This window comes from Euprymna scolopes, chromosome 15 (genome assembly GCF_053919585.1).
Source record: "Euprymna scolopes isolate OS-2025 chromosome 15, ASM5391958v1, whole genome shotgun sequence".
NCBI classification, from domain to species: Eukaryota; Metazoa; Mollusca; class Cephalopoda; order Sepiida; family Sepiolidae; genus Euprymna; species Euprymna scolopes.
The window spans coordinates 43168320-43184597 of NC_136496.1; the positions used below are offsets into that span (position 1 = coordinate 43168320).

Below are 16278 nucleotides of genomic sequence, written 5' to 3' on the forward strand. Positions count from 1 at the left end.
CGCTGCCAAGTAGTTGTTTTTGGGTTTCTCATGTAAGTTTGAATCCTTGTTCACCAAGTATTTGAATAATTAATGAGAGAGAACACAATAACAGTTAAATAGATATGTATCAACGAAAATACATGAAATAGGTAAATGTAGCAATATCTTTGCTCAACTACTGTACTAGTTGGTGACAACCATCCTCTCCACTTTGTCAACGGGTTCTCATTACCCAGAAGTAATGATATAAAATGTTGACGAAAATCTAATGTTAGTAAAATCTGCACTAACATGGATTTTTAGATGTGGACATTTGGTAATAAAAGCATTATATTGGTTGTGGAATGGAAAATTACAGTTTTTTTTTTTTGAAAACTGCCAGGAAAGTTACTTTGATGAATTTACCCAATATTTATTTTTTAAAATATATTCTAAATACAGCCATAAAAACTGATAATTTGCATAAGCAAATGTTATTTTTATTAAACAGAAAAAAAACGTCAAGACCAATACTAAAAATTTACCATCTTTTCTTTCCGTTTAATTCCAGTAAAACACAAAACAAGTCCAGACATGGCTGTACAGTAGAGTGGACGAGTATACTTTGGCAGGGGCTGAAAGAAACAATAACAATGTATATATTTATATCAAGAGTATATGTAAACCTTTTTTACAGGTTTCATAATTTCACAAAATCATTATGAGTAACTATCATTATTGTGATTGGTATTCTTTATTACAAATCAGAAAATACTTAGGTCTTTAAATTATATATGTATAAATAGATATGAAATATATGCTCCTCTCCCTTACATCAATCAATACTGCTGGATATAGTATCAACAACAGAGCAGTTGGGAATGGTACAAACAGAACAAATAGGATAGCAAGTGCAGCAAACACAACCTCGGGCAGATAAAAGGACATCAATGAGATTCAAGACTGAGGACACATATAGAGAAATCCTCGTGAAGCAAACAAGACCAGGCAAATGTGTGGCACAGTCTAAGCAGACAACAGGCAGATAACCATCCACATGTAGATTGTTGCCATCAATACAAGCAAACAGATTAGTCTTGCAAAGAGTAAAATGTTAAGTAAAATCATTAACTACTATTAGTAATAATGCTAATCTCTCCACAAAAACAAATTGAGCACTCTTCAGTGATAATGGTTTTTATATAGAAAACATGAAAGTTTCATGTTATTAATAGCTGAGTGGTTAAAAGTGCTGCAAAAAAGTTTTGATTTTGGTTTAGAATGCTTGGTTGTGTAGCAACTCTGAAAAGCTGATATAGCAAAAATAGTGTCAATGATTGATATAGACTTGGGTTATTATGTACAGCATAATCACGTTGACACACTGGTTTGCGCTAGATCACCAAAGTTAGGCAACTTTTAGCCTGGTCAGTACCCGATGAGTAACTAATTTGGGAATAGCAAGTGCTGTTTGTCAACACCTTCCTGCAAGAGTTGTAAAAAAAAAAACAAAAAAAAAAAACGTCATCTCCCCTAACGGAGATATACAAGCGACTGAGGACCGCTTGTGAATTTCATAATCCCATGAAACTTCCTCTTTTGGACGAAGCCAGTTAAACCTGCATTAGGATTAGTGCTGCAGTTTCATTTTTTCATATATATATATATATATATATAGAGAGAGAGAGAGAGAGAGAGATATTGGATCCTGCACCTACTGGAGACCATCTAGACTGGGAAAAACAGGGGAGGGTAGAGCGGTAGTCCTTGATATATCTAAGGCTTTTGACAGGGTATGGCATGATGGTCTTCTAAGGAAAATTAGATCATATGGTATCACTGGAAGAATACATGATGTAATTAAATCCTTCTTAAGCAAGAGAAAAATCCAAGTTGTCCTCGACAGTCGTACATCTAAACGATATGATATAAATGCGGGAGTACCTCAGGGGTCTATCCTTGGACCTTTATTATTCCTAATATTCATAAATGACCTCCCTGATAAAATTGTTTCGGAGATTGGTATATTTGCCAATGACACCACTCTCTATAACAGATATGAGGGGAAAACAAATGAACACATATCTAAGGAAATGGCAAAAACACTAGAGGATGACCTCCAATCTGTAGTGGAATGGGAATAAAAATGGATGGTCACATTCAATGCTGCCAAGACTAAGCTTGTTTCCTTCGATAATTACAAGAAACCTTCTCTACCACCAATAGCAATGGCCAAGAACACTTGCCTGAAAGTACTTCTTTTAAACTCTTCGGCCTAACGTTTACAGGGAATATGAACTGGAATAGATACGTTGAGAACATTGCCAAGGTTGCTGCAAAGAAGGTGGGCTCTCTCTACCGTGCTAGAAAATTACTTTCACCTGAAAGTATCCTGTACCTCTATAAGGTCACCATTCGCCCATGTATGGAATACTGTTGTCACATTTGAGCTGGTGCATCTACTGCTTGTCTCTTACTCCTGGACAAGGTTCAAAAGAGAGTCGCCAACCTGATAGGTCCTGAACTGTCATCTAGGCTTCAGCCTCTGTCCCATCGATGAGATGTTGCATCCCTCTGCCTGTTCTACAAATACTTTAATGGTGAATGCTCTGGCAAACTGCAAACACTTGTACCTCCTCGACGTAACTACCCCTGACAAGCAACTAAGTTCCACCCCTTTACAGTAGCGATCCCTAGGTGCAAGAGAGCCTTTTACTCCAATAGTTTCTTCCTCAGAACTGCAAGTCTTTGGAGCTCCCTTCCAGGATTCTGCTTTCCCAACTGTACTGATATGCAGAAATTCAAGTGTAATGTGAACAAACATCTTTCTACTCATCTCCCTTCATAATGTCCCCGCAAATTATGTCCCTGATAGTAGCCCCCTACTTCAAAGTGGCACTGTGCCTTGTTTGGGGTGAAAATTGATTAAAAAATTGAATAATTTGCTCACTATCATGATGCTTTTAAATCATATCAAATTAATCAAAGTACACTGATAGAGTAAAATTAGACTAGAAATCCAGTATAAACTGTATAACATATATAAATTTTAAAAAACTATATATAAGGGTGGTTCCAAAAATAAACCTTTTTTTTTATTTCTTTTTAAGACTCAAAAATTGAATAGCAACACAGACAGGAATAGTGCCATTAAAACAAGTGATCGTTTGTGTTCCAGAATTTATTTTTATACATAGTCACTAATCTAAATGCTTTTTTTGCCAGGAATTTAATGATACATTTCTGCTTCTGACACACAACCAACAACTTCCATGAACACATAAGTTCAGTTATTACAATGCAATTTGCAATCCTCTCTGATCCATTCAGGTGGAATAAAAAATAGGAAGCATTACTTTTGTAACACCCTTCATATATATGCAAATTTTTATATATTTTTAAATAAACTGTAATAAATATAAAGTAAATCATAGTGTAAATACATAATATAAATAACCAAAAGGATAGTGATACGTAGTGTAATGGATTTGTTTGTACAAAAATACAACAGTTTTGTAGACAAACTCTTTTTCTTCGGCAAAGACAAACGACACAGATAAGGAAAACATTTTAACATGAGTAGGTTAGCAAAATAATCTGAAGCAAACTAAAAAAAAAAAATAGATCCTATATTTGGAATGTTTTTGTTCTTGATTTATTAAGGGAGGTGGTGTTTAATCAATACTGCTGAGGTGTCATGATATAAAATACTGTTTTGGTTTTAAATCCCTGAAACAATTGATCACTAAAATAATATTAAGACTAGCGTGTAGCAAACTAACACAGGAAATTAATTAACTTACAAGCAAACAAGTTTTCTAATGAAAGATTTGGGTATTTTTTTTATATAGTTTTAAAGATCATAACACATTTTCAAAAATTAATTTCAAATCAAAATTTATCTTACAGTGATATTTGTAATAATGATATACATAAATTTCTGTGTAGACCTTACCTTTTTCAATACTATTTTGATTGTTTCAATATAAATTTGTATATCAAACACTGTCAAATTATAATTTGTTCAATATTGGTCATTGCCTATTCTAAGCTTGTATCGTTTGAATTATTTGGACCACTATTCTCATTTTGATTACTATATTCAAAGTTTCGTCCAACAAATCTCCAACATTCTTCAATCAGATCTTTTTGAACTTGCGAAAATTACCCTCATTTAATCCACAGGGGTATATTGTTTTCTGTCAGACATGACTAGGTAAAAAAAGCGTTAATTTTACGTTATTCTCTTAGTATCACCTGTAGTAAGGATTGAACCTTCAACCAACAAAAGACTTTGGAATTCCCTCCCCATATTTTACTTCTGATTGTACTAACATGCATAAGTTTAAATGTAATGTGAACAGACAACTTACTGCCAACTCCCTAATTAGAGTGTGTCTGTAGTAATTGTCCTTAATGCACAGTAACCCTTACATTTCAGCTATAATTTGCTTTGTTGGAAGGAATAAGAGTAAAAACAAAAAGATTAACAATCGTAAACATCAAGTCATATTTTCCTGTGGACAAATGAAGGGCAAAGGTTACATCAGCCAAAATGTTACGAATATAACAACTAAGATGAGAATAGTAGTTCAAATAATCGATCTTTATTGAAATAATTCTGAACTATAATATCCTAACATTACTGAAAATCTTTACTGCAGTCCAATACATAATATAGATAGAATAGTAAACTTATAATTAGCAATACACACGGACGATAAAAACGCTTTGGATTTCAAGGATGTTCTGCTAAAATCATCATATTTTAAAAACCAAAGCATCTTAAGTCCTCAAAATACCACCGTTTTGTTCGAAAATGAATATACTTTCAAATAAATTAATTAATAATAATGTACTTTATATATTTTAAGAGTTTTAAGCAAATAAAGTGATAAAAAGTTAATATCATAAAACAGCGTTTTCGGTAAGATTTTGTAATGTTTTTTGATATTTAAATAAGTGGGCAAAAATACTTAAGTTTTCCAAACGTCATGTTTTCCATTAGTGACGTCACTTGTTTTAAATGAAATTTATTTTTGTCTATTTGTCGTAATTCTTGTTAAGTTTCACACCCCTTAAGAATTACAACAAACAAAAATAAATTTCATATTTAAAAGTAATTTGATGTCCAAAATCTAAGGCATAACATTTTCAAAAGCCAATAATCATGACCCACTAAGCGTAAATATGGGTAAATATTGAAGTCAAACGCCTTCTTAAAAAAAAAAAAAAAAAAAAAAAAACTCTCTTAATCCTACCTCTAACCCTATGTACAAGTGGAAAACCTCCTCCTCTTAAAACCTTCTTTAGCCCTAACAATAATGCTAAGTCTAAGTGGCAAGCTCCTCACCAAACAAAGTTCCTTGGTAAGCTACATATAAGTGTCTATAAAAAAAAAAAAAAAAAATCCTTCCTTAAAGAAAAGTGCACCATAAAAAAAATTAGTCAACTGTCCTAAAACGCTAGAATGGTCTTGAAATTTATGTGAAACTAACCCCCATTCTAAATTCTAAAATTGTTTTTCTTTTGTTTCTATCAAGTCTTCAAGGTGTTCAAACATAAATTTCCTTAGCTCTATCATTAACCCAAAGTCAGAGTGACAACCTCCCCACCCTCTCATAATTGCACAAAGACCCTCTTAAAACCACACATAATCGTCTTTAGAGAAAAAAAAAAAAAAAAAAAAAAAAACGGTGCACAGGATTAATCTCTGATAGAAAAAAAAAATGGTTAGCTGCCCTAAAACGCTAGAATGGCTCAAAATAGGGAATCATTTTACATTAAATTCTAAAATAATACTTGTTTATCTTTCATTAAAGTTTTTTAAGGTATTCACACATAATTGCCTACAAAGGTAAAATTGCATATTTTGGAGAGGTGGGCAGATGGGGTGGGGGTGGGGGGTAACGGGAGTTATTAATCTACACTAATACCAAAGAAATATTGCAATATATTCATTTTTAAACAATCCTAGATTTCGATTTCAGTTATTTGTACATAAAATGCATTACAATTCAGCTTTGAGTTCTTTAACTTCTTTTCTTTTAATGGATACATGGCATTTTTAAGGAATTGCAGCATGTTTATGTGCATTTACTGCAGATTATTTGGAAACCAATAATTTTTGGAGATTTTCAGTCGCATATTCTAATTCCTAGCACAAAAATACACTTATATAGTAAATTTCATTGCTTAATTTTCTGTTTTAACAAAGATGTAACATTTTTACTAAAAAAGTAGTGTAAAAAATGTGACAAAACGCATATGGTTTTAAAGAGGGAAAAATATCCAAACGTGTGAGGCACAAAAATAGTCTTAACGTCCTTAATTTTAATTGGATTTAAAACATTTAAAAAGATTCTTTCTTAGCTCATCAAGCTCTTTCTATAGATACCAATATTGAAATATTTTAAGCTATTTCTATTTTTTCATGTGTACTGCTATTATAATCAAATTCTACTTACAAGATTTTCTTGGGCACATTTGATGATGACTGGTGGCCCCATAATTCTTCTACCACTGCCATAGAGTTGTCGAAAGACATGGTCATCAAAATTATCAGTAATAAAAATATATTCACATTGTGAAGAGGTTGGGATCTCCTGGCCAGTATCAGAATAAATAATAGGATGATTGAAATGCTGAAAAAGGGGAAAGAAAAGGCATTTAAATTAAAACAAACAAAAAATGAAGTTAAGACATTACTATAAATGTGATGTTAAAAAATACTTTTAAAGATTTGGAGTTTCGGTTTTTAATTATCATACAATTTTTTGGAAAGCAAGCCAGATCGGTATTTCTTGCATATTATAAGAATGTCAAAATGTTTACAATAGTTAAGTAAAAAGGAATCAAACATTTTTTTCAATTATATTTAATATAATTTAGGCTGGGAAAATGAATGATTAGCAAACATATCATACACTGACCCCAAAAAGAGCAGGTAATGACTGAGAGGATGGTATATAACAAATGAACACTACACTCACTCCATTTAAAAAAGAAGGAGTTAATGCTTGGGAGGAAAATATCAACATAAATACATATCTCAAAAAAGAACATATTCCCTGGAAATATTCTTATGACAACAGCAAAGATACATTATCTCCTCCTTTATAAGATGCAATATTTGAGAGAATTAGCCCCACCTCCTAAAAGAAGAAGCGGTAATTCTTGGAAGAGCACTTATAAATAACAGAACCAATACTACACTATCAACTCACATTAAAAAGATGATACAATAGATTAAAGAGACACATTCATTTAAAATGTATAGTCATGAAAACTTTTTATAGTTCCGAGTCTTTTGCAGTTAGAGCAACTGGTTGTGAAGGCAGGGTTATGTAACATGAGGTCTTGTCAGTGTTGATGCAATAAATCATCAGAACTTGGTCGGAACTGCAAATTGTTTTTGAGGTTGTTGCACATGTATCGATTCTGAAGAATGCTTTCAACCAGTCGTTTGACCAGAGCTCCATCCCAGGTCAAATAACCAACGGAGTGATTATATTGCTGGAGAAGCGAAGACAAGTTTGCTGGGGAGAAACTAGATGATTATAGGCTCATAACTTTGCTAAACAGAGGAAAATATTTCGGCCGAGATCCTACCAAACCAGTTGTAGGATGTTAGCGGAGAATTGGTTGAATTCTAGTAGAATTACACTGTGAAGGAGAGATAGATTCAGAACAATTTGCATCCAATTCATATAATCCTAGAGAGTAGAGAAGATGACGCTGAGGGCCCAGCTGATAAGCTTTTGACACAGTCTAACATTTGTTTCTTAGAATCTGTTTTAGAGAATGTCAGTTGTAAACTGGACTTCTGCAAATAGATTTCCATTCTGTATTGCTTGGCAATGGCACTGATAAAGGTAAACAGAAAGCATTCAGACTTTTTGCTGTCTCCAAATCTGTGTGTCAGAGCTGTTTGCTATCGCTCCTGCTTAGCAGTCTTGTGTTCAAAAACAGATTGGCAAATTTGATCCTACGTAAAATTGCTTTGCATGGCAGGGTGCCAACTAAACTTCCTCTAGTAATCCATGCACTTTCCTTCAATGTGACCAAATCAAGGAAGTCTCCAATCCATCACACATCTCCCAATCGAAAATATAGAAAGAAGTGATAAAGAGGGATGTGAAAGAAAGAGAAACAAAGACCTGGCCATAGATGGATTAGTTTGGAAGTCAATTTCTTAAACCTAACATATACTAGCATGTAAAACGGATGTTAAACCAAATATGATAATAATGATGTAATCCACAATAAAAGATGGTCACAGATTCCAACAACACATGGATGAAAAATAAATTATTTTCTGTACAGTTGCAAATCCATAAAGAATAACTGCTTACCTCCAGGGATTTTTTAAGCTCCCCATTTTGACGACAACTTTCCCCAATAACAACAAATTTTATTGGTATATCTGAGAAAACAAAAGGGTAGAAACATATTTAAAGGCTATGATAATATTGAAAAGAATCTTAAAAATATAAAAACATGCAAACACAAGTAATGCTGAGCATTTTAGAATTACTTTAATCAATTTCAATTAAAATAAAAAAGAAATTCTCTAGTGAAGATTTTTTTTGTTTTGTTTTCAATTATATATTAAAAGTGATTTTTTTAATATTATATGCAAAATGTTTCTATATGAATTTATAGAAAAACCCAAACTAATGAATTGAGAAATCCATTAAAAAACAATATACAAAATGGCTTCAATAAGTTTCCAGACTTTTTTCATATGAGAACTTTTATCAATAGTACACATATGAAACTATAGTCCCCTTCGAAGTAATCTCCTCCAGCTGCAATGCACTTGTTGTACAGTTCCAACAACTTCTGGAAGGTCCATAGAAGTCTTTTTGTGTGAGCATGTCAATGATTCTCGTCACAACCTCTTTCTCCTCAATTGTTTCATAACTAAATCTTGTAAAGTTTTCCTTGAGCTTAGGGAATGACCTAAAGTCACAGGGAGCAAGGTCTGGACTATATGGAGGGTGAGGAACTGTTTTGATGCCTATCTTGGTCAAATAGTCTGTGGCAAGGATGGAATTATGAACTGCACCTTTGGGACAAACTTTGCACAAATCTTCCGCATCTTTAGTTCCTCATGAATAATTGTGTGTTAGTTCTCACACTGACATCATACTGTACACTTATCTCTATAGACACACAACAGTCCTTATCCCTGTAATTCTTTATTTGGCCAATCAACTCTGGTGTTCTGACTTCCTTACAACTCCCACACATCATCCCTCAAAGACTCCTTGCCTTCCTTGAATCTCTTATGCCACTCAAAAACTGATGCTGGATTCATGCAAGATGATTTAAAAGTATTCTGAAGCATTCCACACATTTCTGTGGCAATTTTTTTCAAAGTTTAAAACAATTTTATTGCATATTGTTCTTCTAAATTTTTTAAATCACCTGTTGTGACACTCTAGCTTTAGTAGGGTGTATTCCAATTCCTGCTGTAGCTGTTCATTTGAACCTGAAATCAAAAAAATTGCTTATCCATCTCATAAGATGTATAGCAAGAACATACTGAATTTCCAAGAATCTACAACAATTTTAAACGCTTGTAACAGAAAGTCTGGAAACTCGTAATTTAATTTTCAGTGTTTGTTCATGGATTTTTTTTTCTGTTTGAGATTCTTACTCTGGTAGTTGTTTTCTTTTGAGTGACAAAAATGTTTCTTATTTTTTAACATTTTCCAGTTGTAAATAGTGAATTTTTATGAAATTATTACTGCTTGTTTTCTTGTACACCAATTTGCAATAATAACTTTTTGTTGTGAAAGAAAAGGTATTATTAGAACTCTGTACCCTTTGTTAATTTATCCAAAAAGAATAATGCAATTCTCTATGAGAGAGAAATTATATGTACGAGTAAATAGCTTGAAAAATTTAGTGGTGAAATTTGTAGTGGACTGGTGGTATTATTATACATATCCCCCAGTTGTTAGGAAATAGGAAAAATGAATTGTTTTGAGGAAGGAACGAACGACGCGTTTTATTGAATTAAACGAACAGGAATTTATTTCGTGAAGAAACAAATGAAAGAAAAGAGTACAGCACGTGTTTAGTTTGGCATGCGTCTCTCGCTGTTAACTGGTGAGAAGGAAAGTCTATTATTGTAGAGAGAGAGAGAGTGAGAAAGTCAATCCAGTTTGGCGTGTGTCTCTCGCTGTTAGCTGGTGAAAGGGAAAGTCTATTATTGTAGAGAGAAAGAAAGAGAAAAAGTCAATCCAGTTCATGGAGATAGAAAGCGTGTAAGGTGTACGTACTGTCTGTTGACTCTTGCCCCACGCAGTAGCAGGTGGCGTGAAGCGCGCAGACGTGCACATCCCGAAAGGGAGGTGGCTGGTCCGCTCAGCTCGGAAGGCGAGTTGGAAAAGGCTGAACAGCTCAGCTCTCTTTCTTTTATAGGTGTTTCCGGTGGTCTTTTGCGCATGTGTGGATTTCCTTCAAAGGGGAAGTGACGTTGCCCATGTATGCATACGTGTGCACGTATGTGTGCGTACATGTATGTACGTTAGCATGTGTGTGTGTATGCACGTGAATGTGAGTATGTATGCGTGCGCGTATGTATATGACAAGAAATATGGCTTCAGATGTGAACGCGTTTTTGTACGAGACTAGATAAGGCTCGCACAAATTAAAATAAAAAAATTGGTTTTATATGAATTTAACATAAAAATATCATCTTTTGAACTAGATAGCACTTTAAGAACATGTTACCAAATCTGTTGGCTTTAAATCCTGACCATATTAATGTTCCTCATCAAACTTTAATATAAAATATGTCATTGTTCAAAGTCATAAAAAACATGCCTCCTTCCTACTACTAACTCTGGAAAGTAATATGAAAAATAAAGCAATTACATATGGTCTTGTGACTTTGCCAATCAAATTTAAGGTTAATGGTAAAAGATTCAGTTACATACCATAAAAATAGAACATCATTTGCAGATTAAATAAAATTATACTTTAAAACGTAGATATAATTTCTTTTTTTAATTTCACCAATTTCAAACATTTTTCCCTGTATGTATTCAAGACTAAAAAACTCAGATTTTCATCTATATTTTCACTTTTGCCAAAACAGAAAAAATAAAATAAAAACGAAACATTAAATATTTCAGAGATGACCAGACAATGACAGGGTCAGACAGGTACCATCAAAATTTAAAATCTTGTCAGAATGCTTAATTGTGTAGTAAATAGATATGAAAAGAAATGTGAACATTTCAAAAAGTTTGCTAAGGGAACAAAAAATTAGATTCAGAGAGCCAATACTAATTCTAAGGATGGGATTCCTAAGCTTCCTAAGCTTCCCCTTTGACTTTTACTCTTATGTTGTAAAGAAGCAATCTTCTAATAAATACAATGCTTGTTTCATCTTTTACTGTCCAGATAAAAATTAAAAGAATAGTTTTTGGAATTAAAAATAAGGCTCAATTTTTTCTGATACTCAAAGAAGTCCCAACTTTAAGATTCCCAATTCTGATTAATCATGCCGAAACTAATATATATATATACTAGCAAAGATACCTGCACTTTGCACAGGACTTTGCTGCACACTCGAACCCCCAATTTTTTTTTTTTTTTGGGGGGGGGGGGTCAACATGTGGGTGCTTAGATTAAATTATTATAGAAAATTGATCCCCCACTTTATTGAAACTAACATTTCTTCAAAAAGTCCCAAGGTCCAGGAGTTCATACCATGCAAATGATAAATTTGCGACGGGTTTGATTATCAGATTTGTGTCAGAAAAAAAAAAGTCAGTTTGTCAAAAAACGAATATAAATGTTTTTTTTATCATAAAAATAATTATTTGTCCAATGATGAGAAGTGTGTGATATATCCAAATTGATGAAATTAAGTGAAAGGAGGGGGTGGGGTCATTTTTTTGGCTCTTTTTGGTGTTTTTTCCGAAATGCACGGGCGGCCATCTTGCTTGCCAAATTGTAGTGATACCGTTGGATACCGAATGTCTTCAAATATAAATAACTATTTATTTGTGCAAGAAATAAGTGTCATATTCATTCTCAGCATACCCAAAAACCTATAAAAGTCAATAATTCACAGGTGAATGTCGAGGGGTCGGTAAACTAAAAAATTACAGATTTATGGTAATAATTATACCATAGCGATGTATGTGATATCATATATGGTAAAAAAATTATATTTTATATTAAATAAATTATAAAGAAAATCTGTTTTGCAGGCAATTAAACACACTTGTTATGGTATAATTTTTAAAATTACGGCAAACGAGTAGTTTCCAAGATATGAAGAAATGTTAGTTTTAAAAAAGTGGGGGATCGCTTTTCTATGATAATTTAACGTAAAATGAGCACCCACTTTGTGTTACCATTTGGGGGAAGGGAGGGGGGCTGCCGGTTCATGTTTTTCTTTCTTTTTTTTGGAGGGGGATATTCGATATAGAACTTGTATAGTTTTTCAACAGGTGCTTCTGCAGTGTAATTAACCGTTTTAACGTAAGTAACATACCGGCATCAACCGAACAGAAGAACCGTTTAATATTTCACAAAAATTCTGTTTACATTTGGTGGGAGGCGATGGAGGGGGGGGGGGGGTACAGCCAGTGGCCATAAAGTGGGTGCATTTCTTTATATCCTATAAACTACTTGTTTCCTGGAATTTTTAACGTTAGTGGTAATTTTAAAAGATTTTCCGAGGGTGGAAAGAAAGCCCCCCCCCCCCCCGAAAATGGTGGCCACAAAGTGGGTGTTCATTTTACGTTAAATTATTATAGAAAAGTGATACCCCACTTTTTGAAACTAACATTTTTTTTCATCAGTTCTGGCAAATAGCAAACAGAATCCTCAACAGAAGTGTGGGCTCTATCGCAACTATCCTCAATAGACCCGAGATAATCTCATCAGCATCAGTCAAAATCAATCTCTTCGCCAAGAACTTTGCAGCTAATTCTACCCTTTACGACCAAGGTCACCAACCCCCAGTATTTCCTTGCATATCAGAAAACATGCTATGCGACATACAAATTTCTGTACGTGATGTTGCCAAGCTAATCAAAAACCTTGATTCCAGTAAGGCAACTGGCCCTGACGCCATTCCAATTACAGTGCTCAAAAGGCTTCAACCGGAACTAGCGCCCATATTTACAAAGTTATTTAAGCGTTCTCTTAAGGAGAAATGCTTCCCAACACCTTGGAAAATCTCATCAGTATGCACTGTATTTAAGAATTCAGGTGATCGCTCATCTCCCTCTCAGTACAGACCAATAAGTCTCCTATACATCATGAGTAAGCTGCTGGAACCTGTGCTAAATAAAGAAGTAGTCAGCAAAAATAACCTTCTTAGTGACATACAATATGGTTTCCGTTCTGCTAGATCTACAGCAGATGTGCTTACAGTTATATCTCATAGGATTGGCAAATCCCTCGACAGAGGTTTCATCTCAAGGGCAATTGCTCTTGACATATCAAAGATCTTTGATAAAATATGGCATAAAGATTTACTTCATAAGATCTCCAATCATGGTATAGCTGGAAATGTCTTCTCAACTATCAAATCATTTCTCTCTGATAGGTTCTTAAGAGTAGTGGTTGATGGGCAGAAATCAGAAGCTCTCAGTATTAATGCTGGAGTCCCTCAGGGGTCCATCCTGGGTCCAACTCTCTTCCTGATCTACATCAATGATCTTCCAAACCACATCCTTAGATCATTCGTAGACATTTATGCTGACGACACTACCATCTATGGTAGCAATTTGAAGATCGTAAACAACCAAGTTCTCTCTGACTCTCTCTCCTCTGATCTTGAGCACGTGGTACAATGGGGAAAAAAGTGGCTGGTTACTTTTAATGCATCTAAAACCAAGCTTCTATCCTTACATCATCAACGCTCTGCTGTCCAGCTGCCATCAATTGAAATGAATGGCTGTCGTCTTGGGGAGGCTTCATGTTTTGACAAGCTTCTGGGCTTGACCTTTACTCCCGATCTGAAATGGAACACGTATATCAAATCCATTGCCAAAGTCACTGGAAAACGGTGGAATCCTTCTACCGCTCCAGATATCTCACTCCTGATGCAATTCTCTACCTATATAAAAACCAAGTTCAGCCAACGATGGAGTACTGTTGCCATATCTGGGCAGGAGCTGCTAGAAGCAGCTTATCCTGTCTTGACAAAGTTCAAAATAGACTTCGTAGCTTTGTGGGGGGGGGTCCTTTTCTCTTCCTTGCAACCTCTTTCCCACAGAAGAGCCATTGCAAGCCTGTCCTTGCTTTATCATCATTTTTATGGCAGGTGCTCGTCTGAACTTCAATCTATGGTCCCTCCTTGCCAAACTTTCACGAAAAACACTCGTCTAGCCAAAACCACTATCAACAATTTCCCACACTCTTTATCTTCCTACACGTAAACGTAGATTCCATGAACAGGGCTTCTTTCTTAGAACTGCTCGCCTGTGGAACTGTATTCCGTTTGCCTGCTTTCCAGCTGACTACAATCTGGTTGTCTTCAAGTCCAACGTGAACAAGTTCTTGATGAACCGTCTCCCTAAGTAATCCAAGTTATAAAATTCCCACTAATGTTTACTACACTAAAATCACAATGACAAATGTACACTCATTAACTCTTATCCTCGAATGGCCCCTGGGTGACCCCCATGTAAAAAAAAAAAAAAAAAAAAAAAAAACCCTTACTCGTTTGCGATAATTTTAAACGTTATTTTCGTTTTCAGCGCCTCCAAAAACCTATAAAAGTGGCAATTTTAAAGGAATTTTCGAGGGTGGAGTGATTCTTCATATTTACCAAAACTACTAAATACAGTGAAAGAACCGGATAACCCAACAATAACAAATAAAAAAGGTTACTTAAAAATTAAGAATAAGCAAAAAAAAAAAATTACATCCAAATTAAAAATAAAAATTCAGCTTAGAAGAATATTTTAAAATGAAAACAAATCTATTACAGAAAATAGTTAACAACGTGCTCCACTTTAAACAATTTTAGCAAAGAATTAAACTATCACAGTTATTCCCCTTTGGGTTTCTGGTTTGAAAATTAAACGGTTTCAGATTTCAGATAAAATAAGTTAAATCAAATATAAACTGAAATGAAAATAACCTAAGTAATTAAATTTTAAACTATATTTTTAAATAATACAGTTGAAACGAGGCTATTATATTGAATAAGTAATATCATCAAGCTAATTATTTAAATAGATTTAATTTAATGTGATAGCTAATGACCAGAACTCAATGTAGATGCGGTTTGAAGAATGCTACATATAGAAATTATGCATAATAAAATGTCTCCTTTGACAGAAGTATCCTATCATGGGCATTAATATTTCTTGACCAGGAGAGGTGTACACACATATCGCCTTTATTCCTTTGAACATGAGGAGTTGTACACACAGACAAGCACACACATAAACGCTACTACTTATAATCAGGTATTTTTCGGCATTAAATAAACCAATAAAACTTACAAAACAGACAAAGCATTTTTTTTCTACTGCATTGAACAAGAAAACAAATTAAAGGTTTCTTCTTTTTCTGATGTTGTTTTAGCCCCAAGTTGGCGATTCCAGTTAATCAAAAAATAAGCAGAAACTTTTATAGTTGTGTTTTTAAAGTAATTTAATACAATTTAATGAAGTGCATTAGGAGTTATGCTTCAGTTGTGAAACATGACAAAACTTTGTTTTATTCATTTTCTTTACATTAGCCTCAATAAAAAGAAGTCAACTGAGTGACTGTCTTCTCAATAGGCACTAGAATAATGTGAATCAAAAAAAAATGAATAAAAGAAACAGTGATTATTCAGATCAAATGCACTTGAACAAAGATTCAAAATCAACACATCCACAGAGAGATGGCATGTTGGGAAAAGAAAACTAAAAAGTATTTTCAAAAGATTTTTTTCTTGAGAGAACTCCAGCGTTGTCATAAATTAGATGATAGTTCTAGCATGTGCAGACATGTTTACTTTGCATGCTTTATAGTAAATCAATTCCTTTTTAAATAAAGTATGACAATTTTGCAATAGAAGTTTATCAAAAGGAAAATGGTCATAATAAAAATGTGCCATAAAGTTCAATATATGGTAAAAAGTAAAATAGAATTTTCAGAACAAAAAGCATATGACTTCAACAATAATTGATTTCATCCAATATTCAGAAAAATACTAAGTAAAATGAATGAAAAAAAATCCAATGGTCTTATTTTAAAGTCCACCCCACCCCACCCCACCCACAACCTATCAACAGAAAAATAAAAATTAGGCACTATCACTTTTTGGATTATTTAATG

The 16278-nt window shown here is 33.8% G+C and overlaps 1 protein-coding gene across 2 annotated transcripts in view; it reads right to left on the bottom strand.

The window, feature by feature from the left end:
* The window catches only part of LOC145293792 (protein ECT2-like), a 120951-nt gene that overhangs the window by 76180 nt on the left and 28493 nt on the right, over positions 1–16278 (bottom strand). For both annotated transcript variants that reach the window (XM_080140346.1, XM_080140345.1), the window contains exons 3-5: positions 8316–8386; positions 6429–6605; positions 507–596 (exon numbers count right to left, since the gene is read on the bottom strand). In XM_080140346.1, coding sequence (XP_079996472.1) covers positions 507–596; positions 6429–6605; positions 8316–8386 — 338 coding nt within the window. The remainder of the gene's footprint in view (positions 1–506; positions 597–6428; positions 6606–8315; positions 8387–16278) is intronic.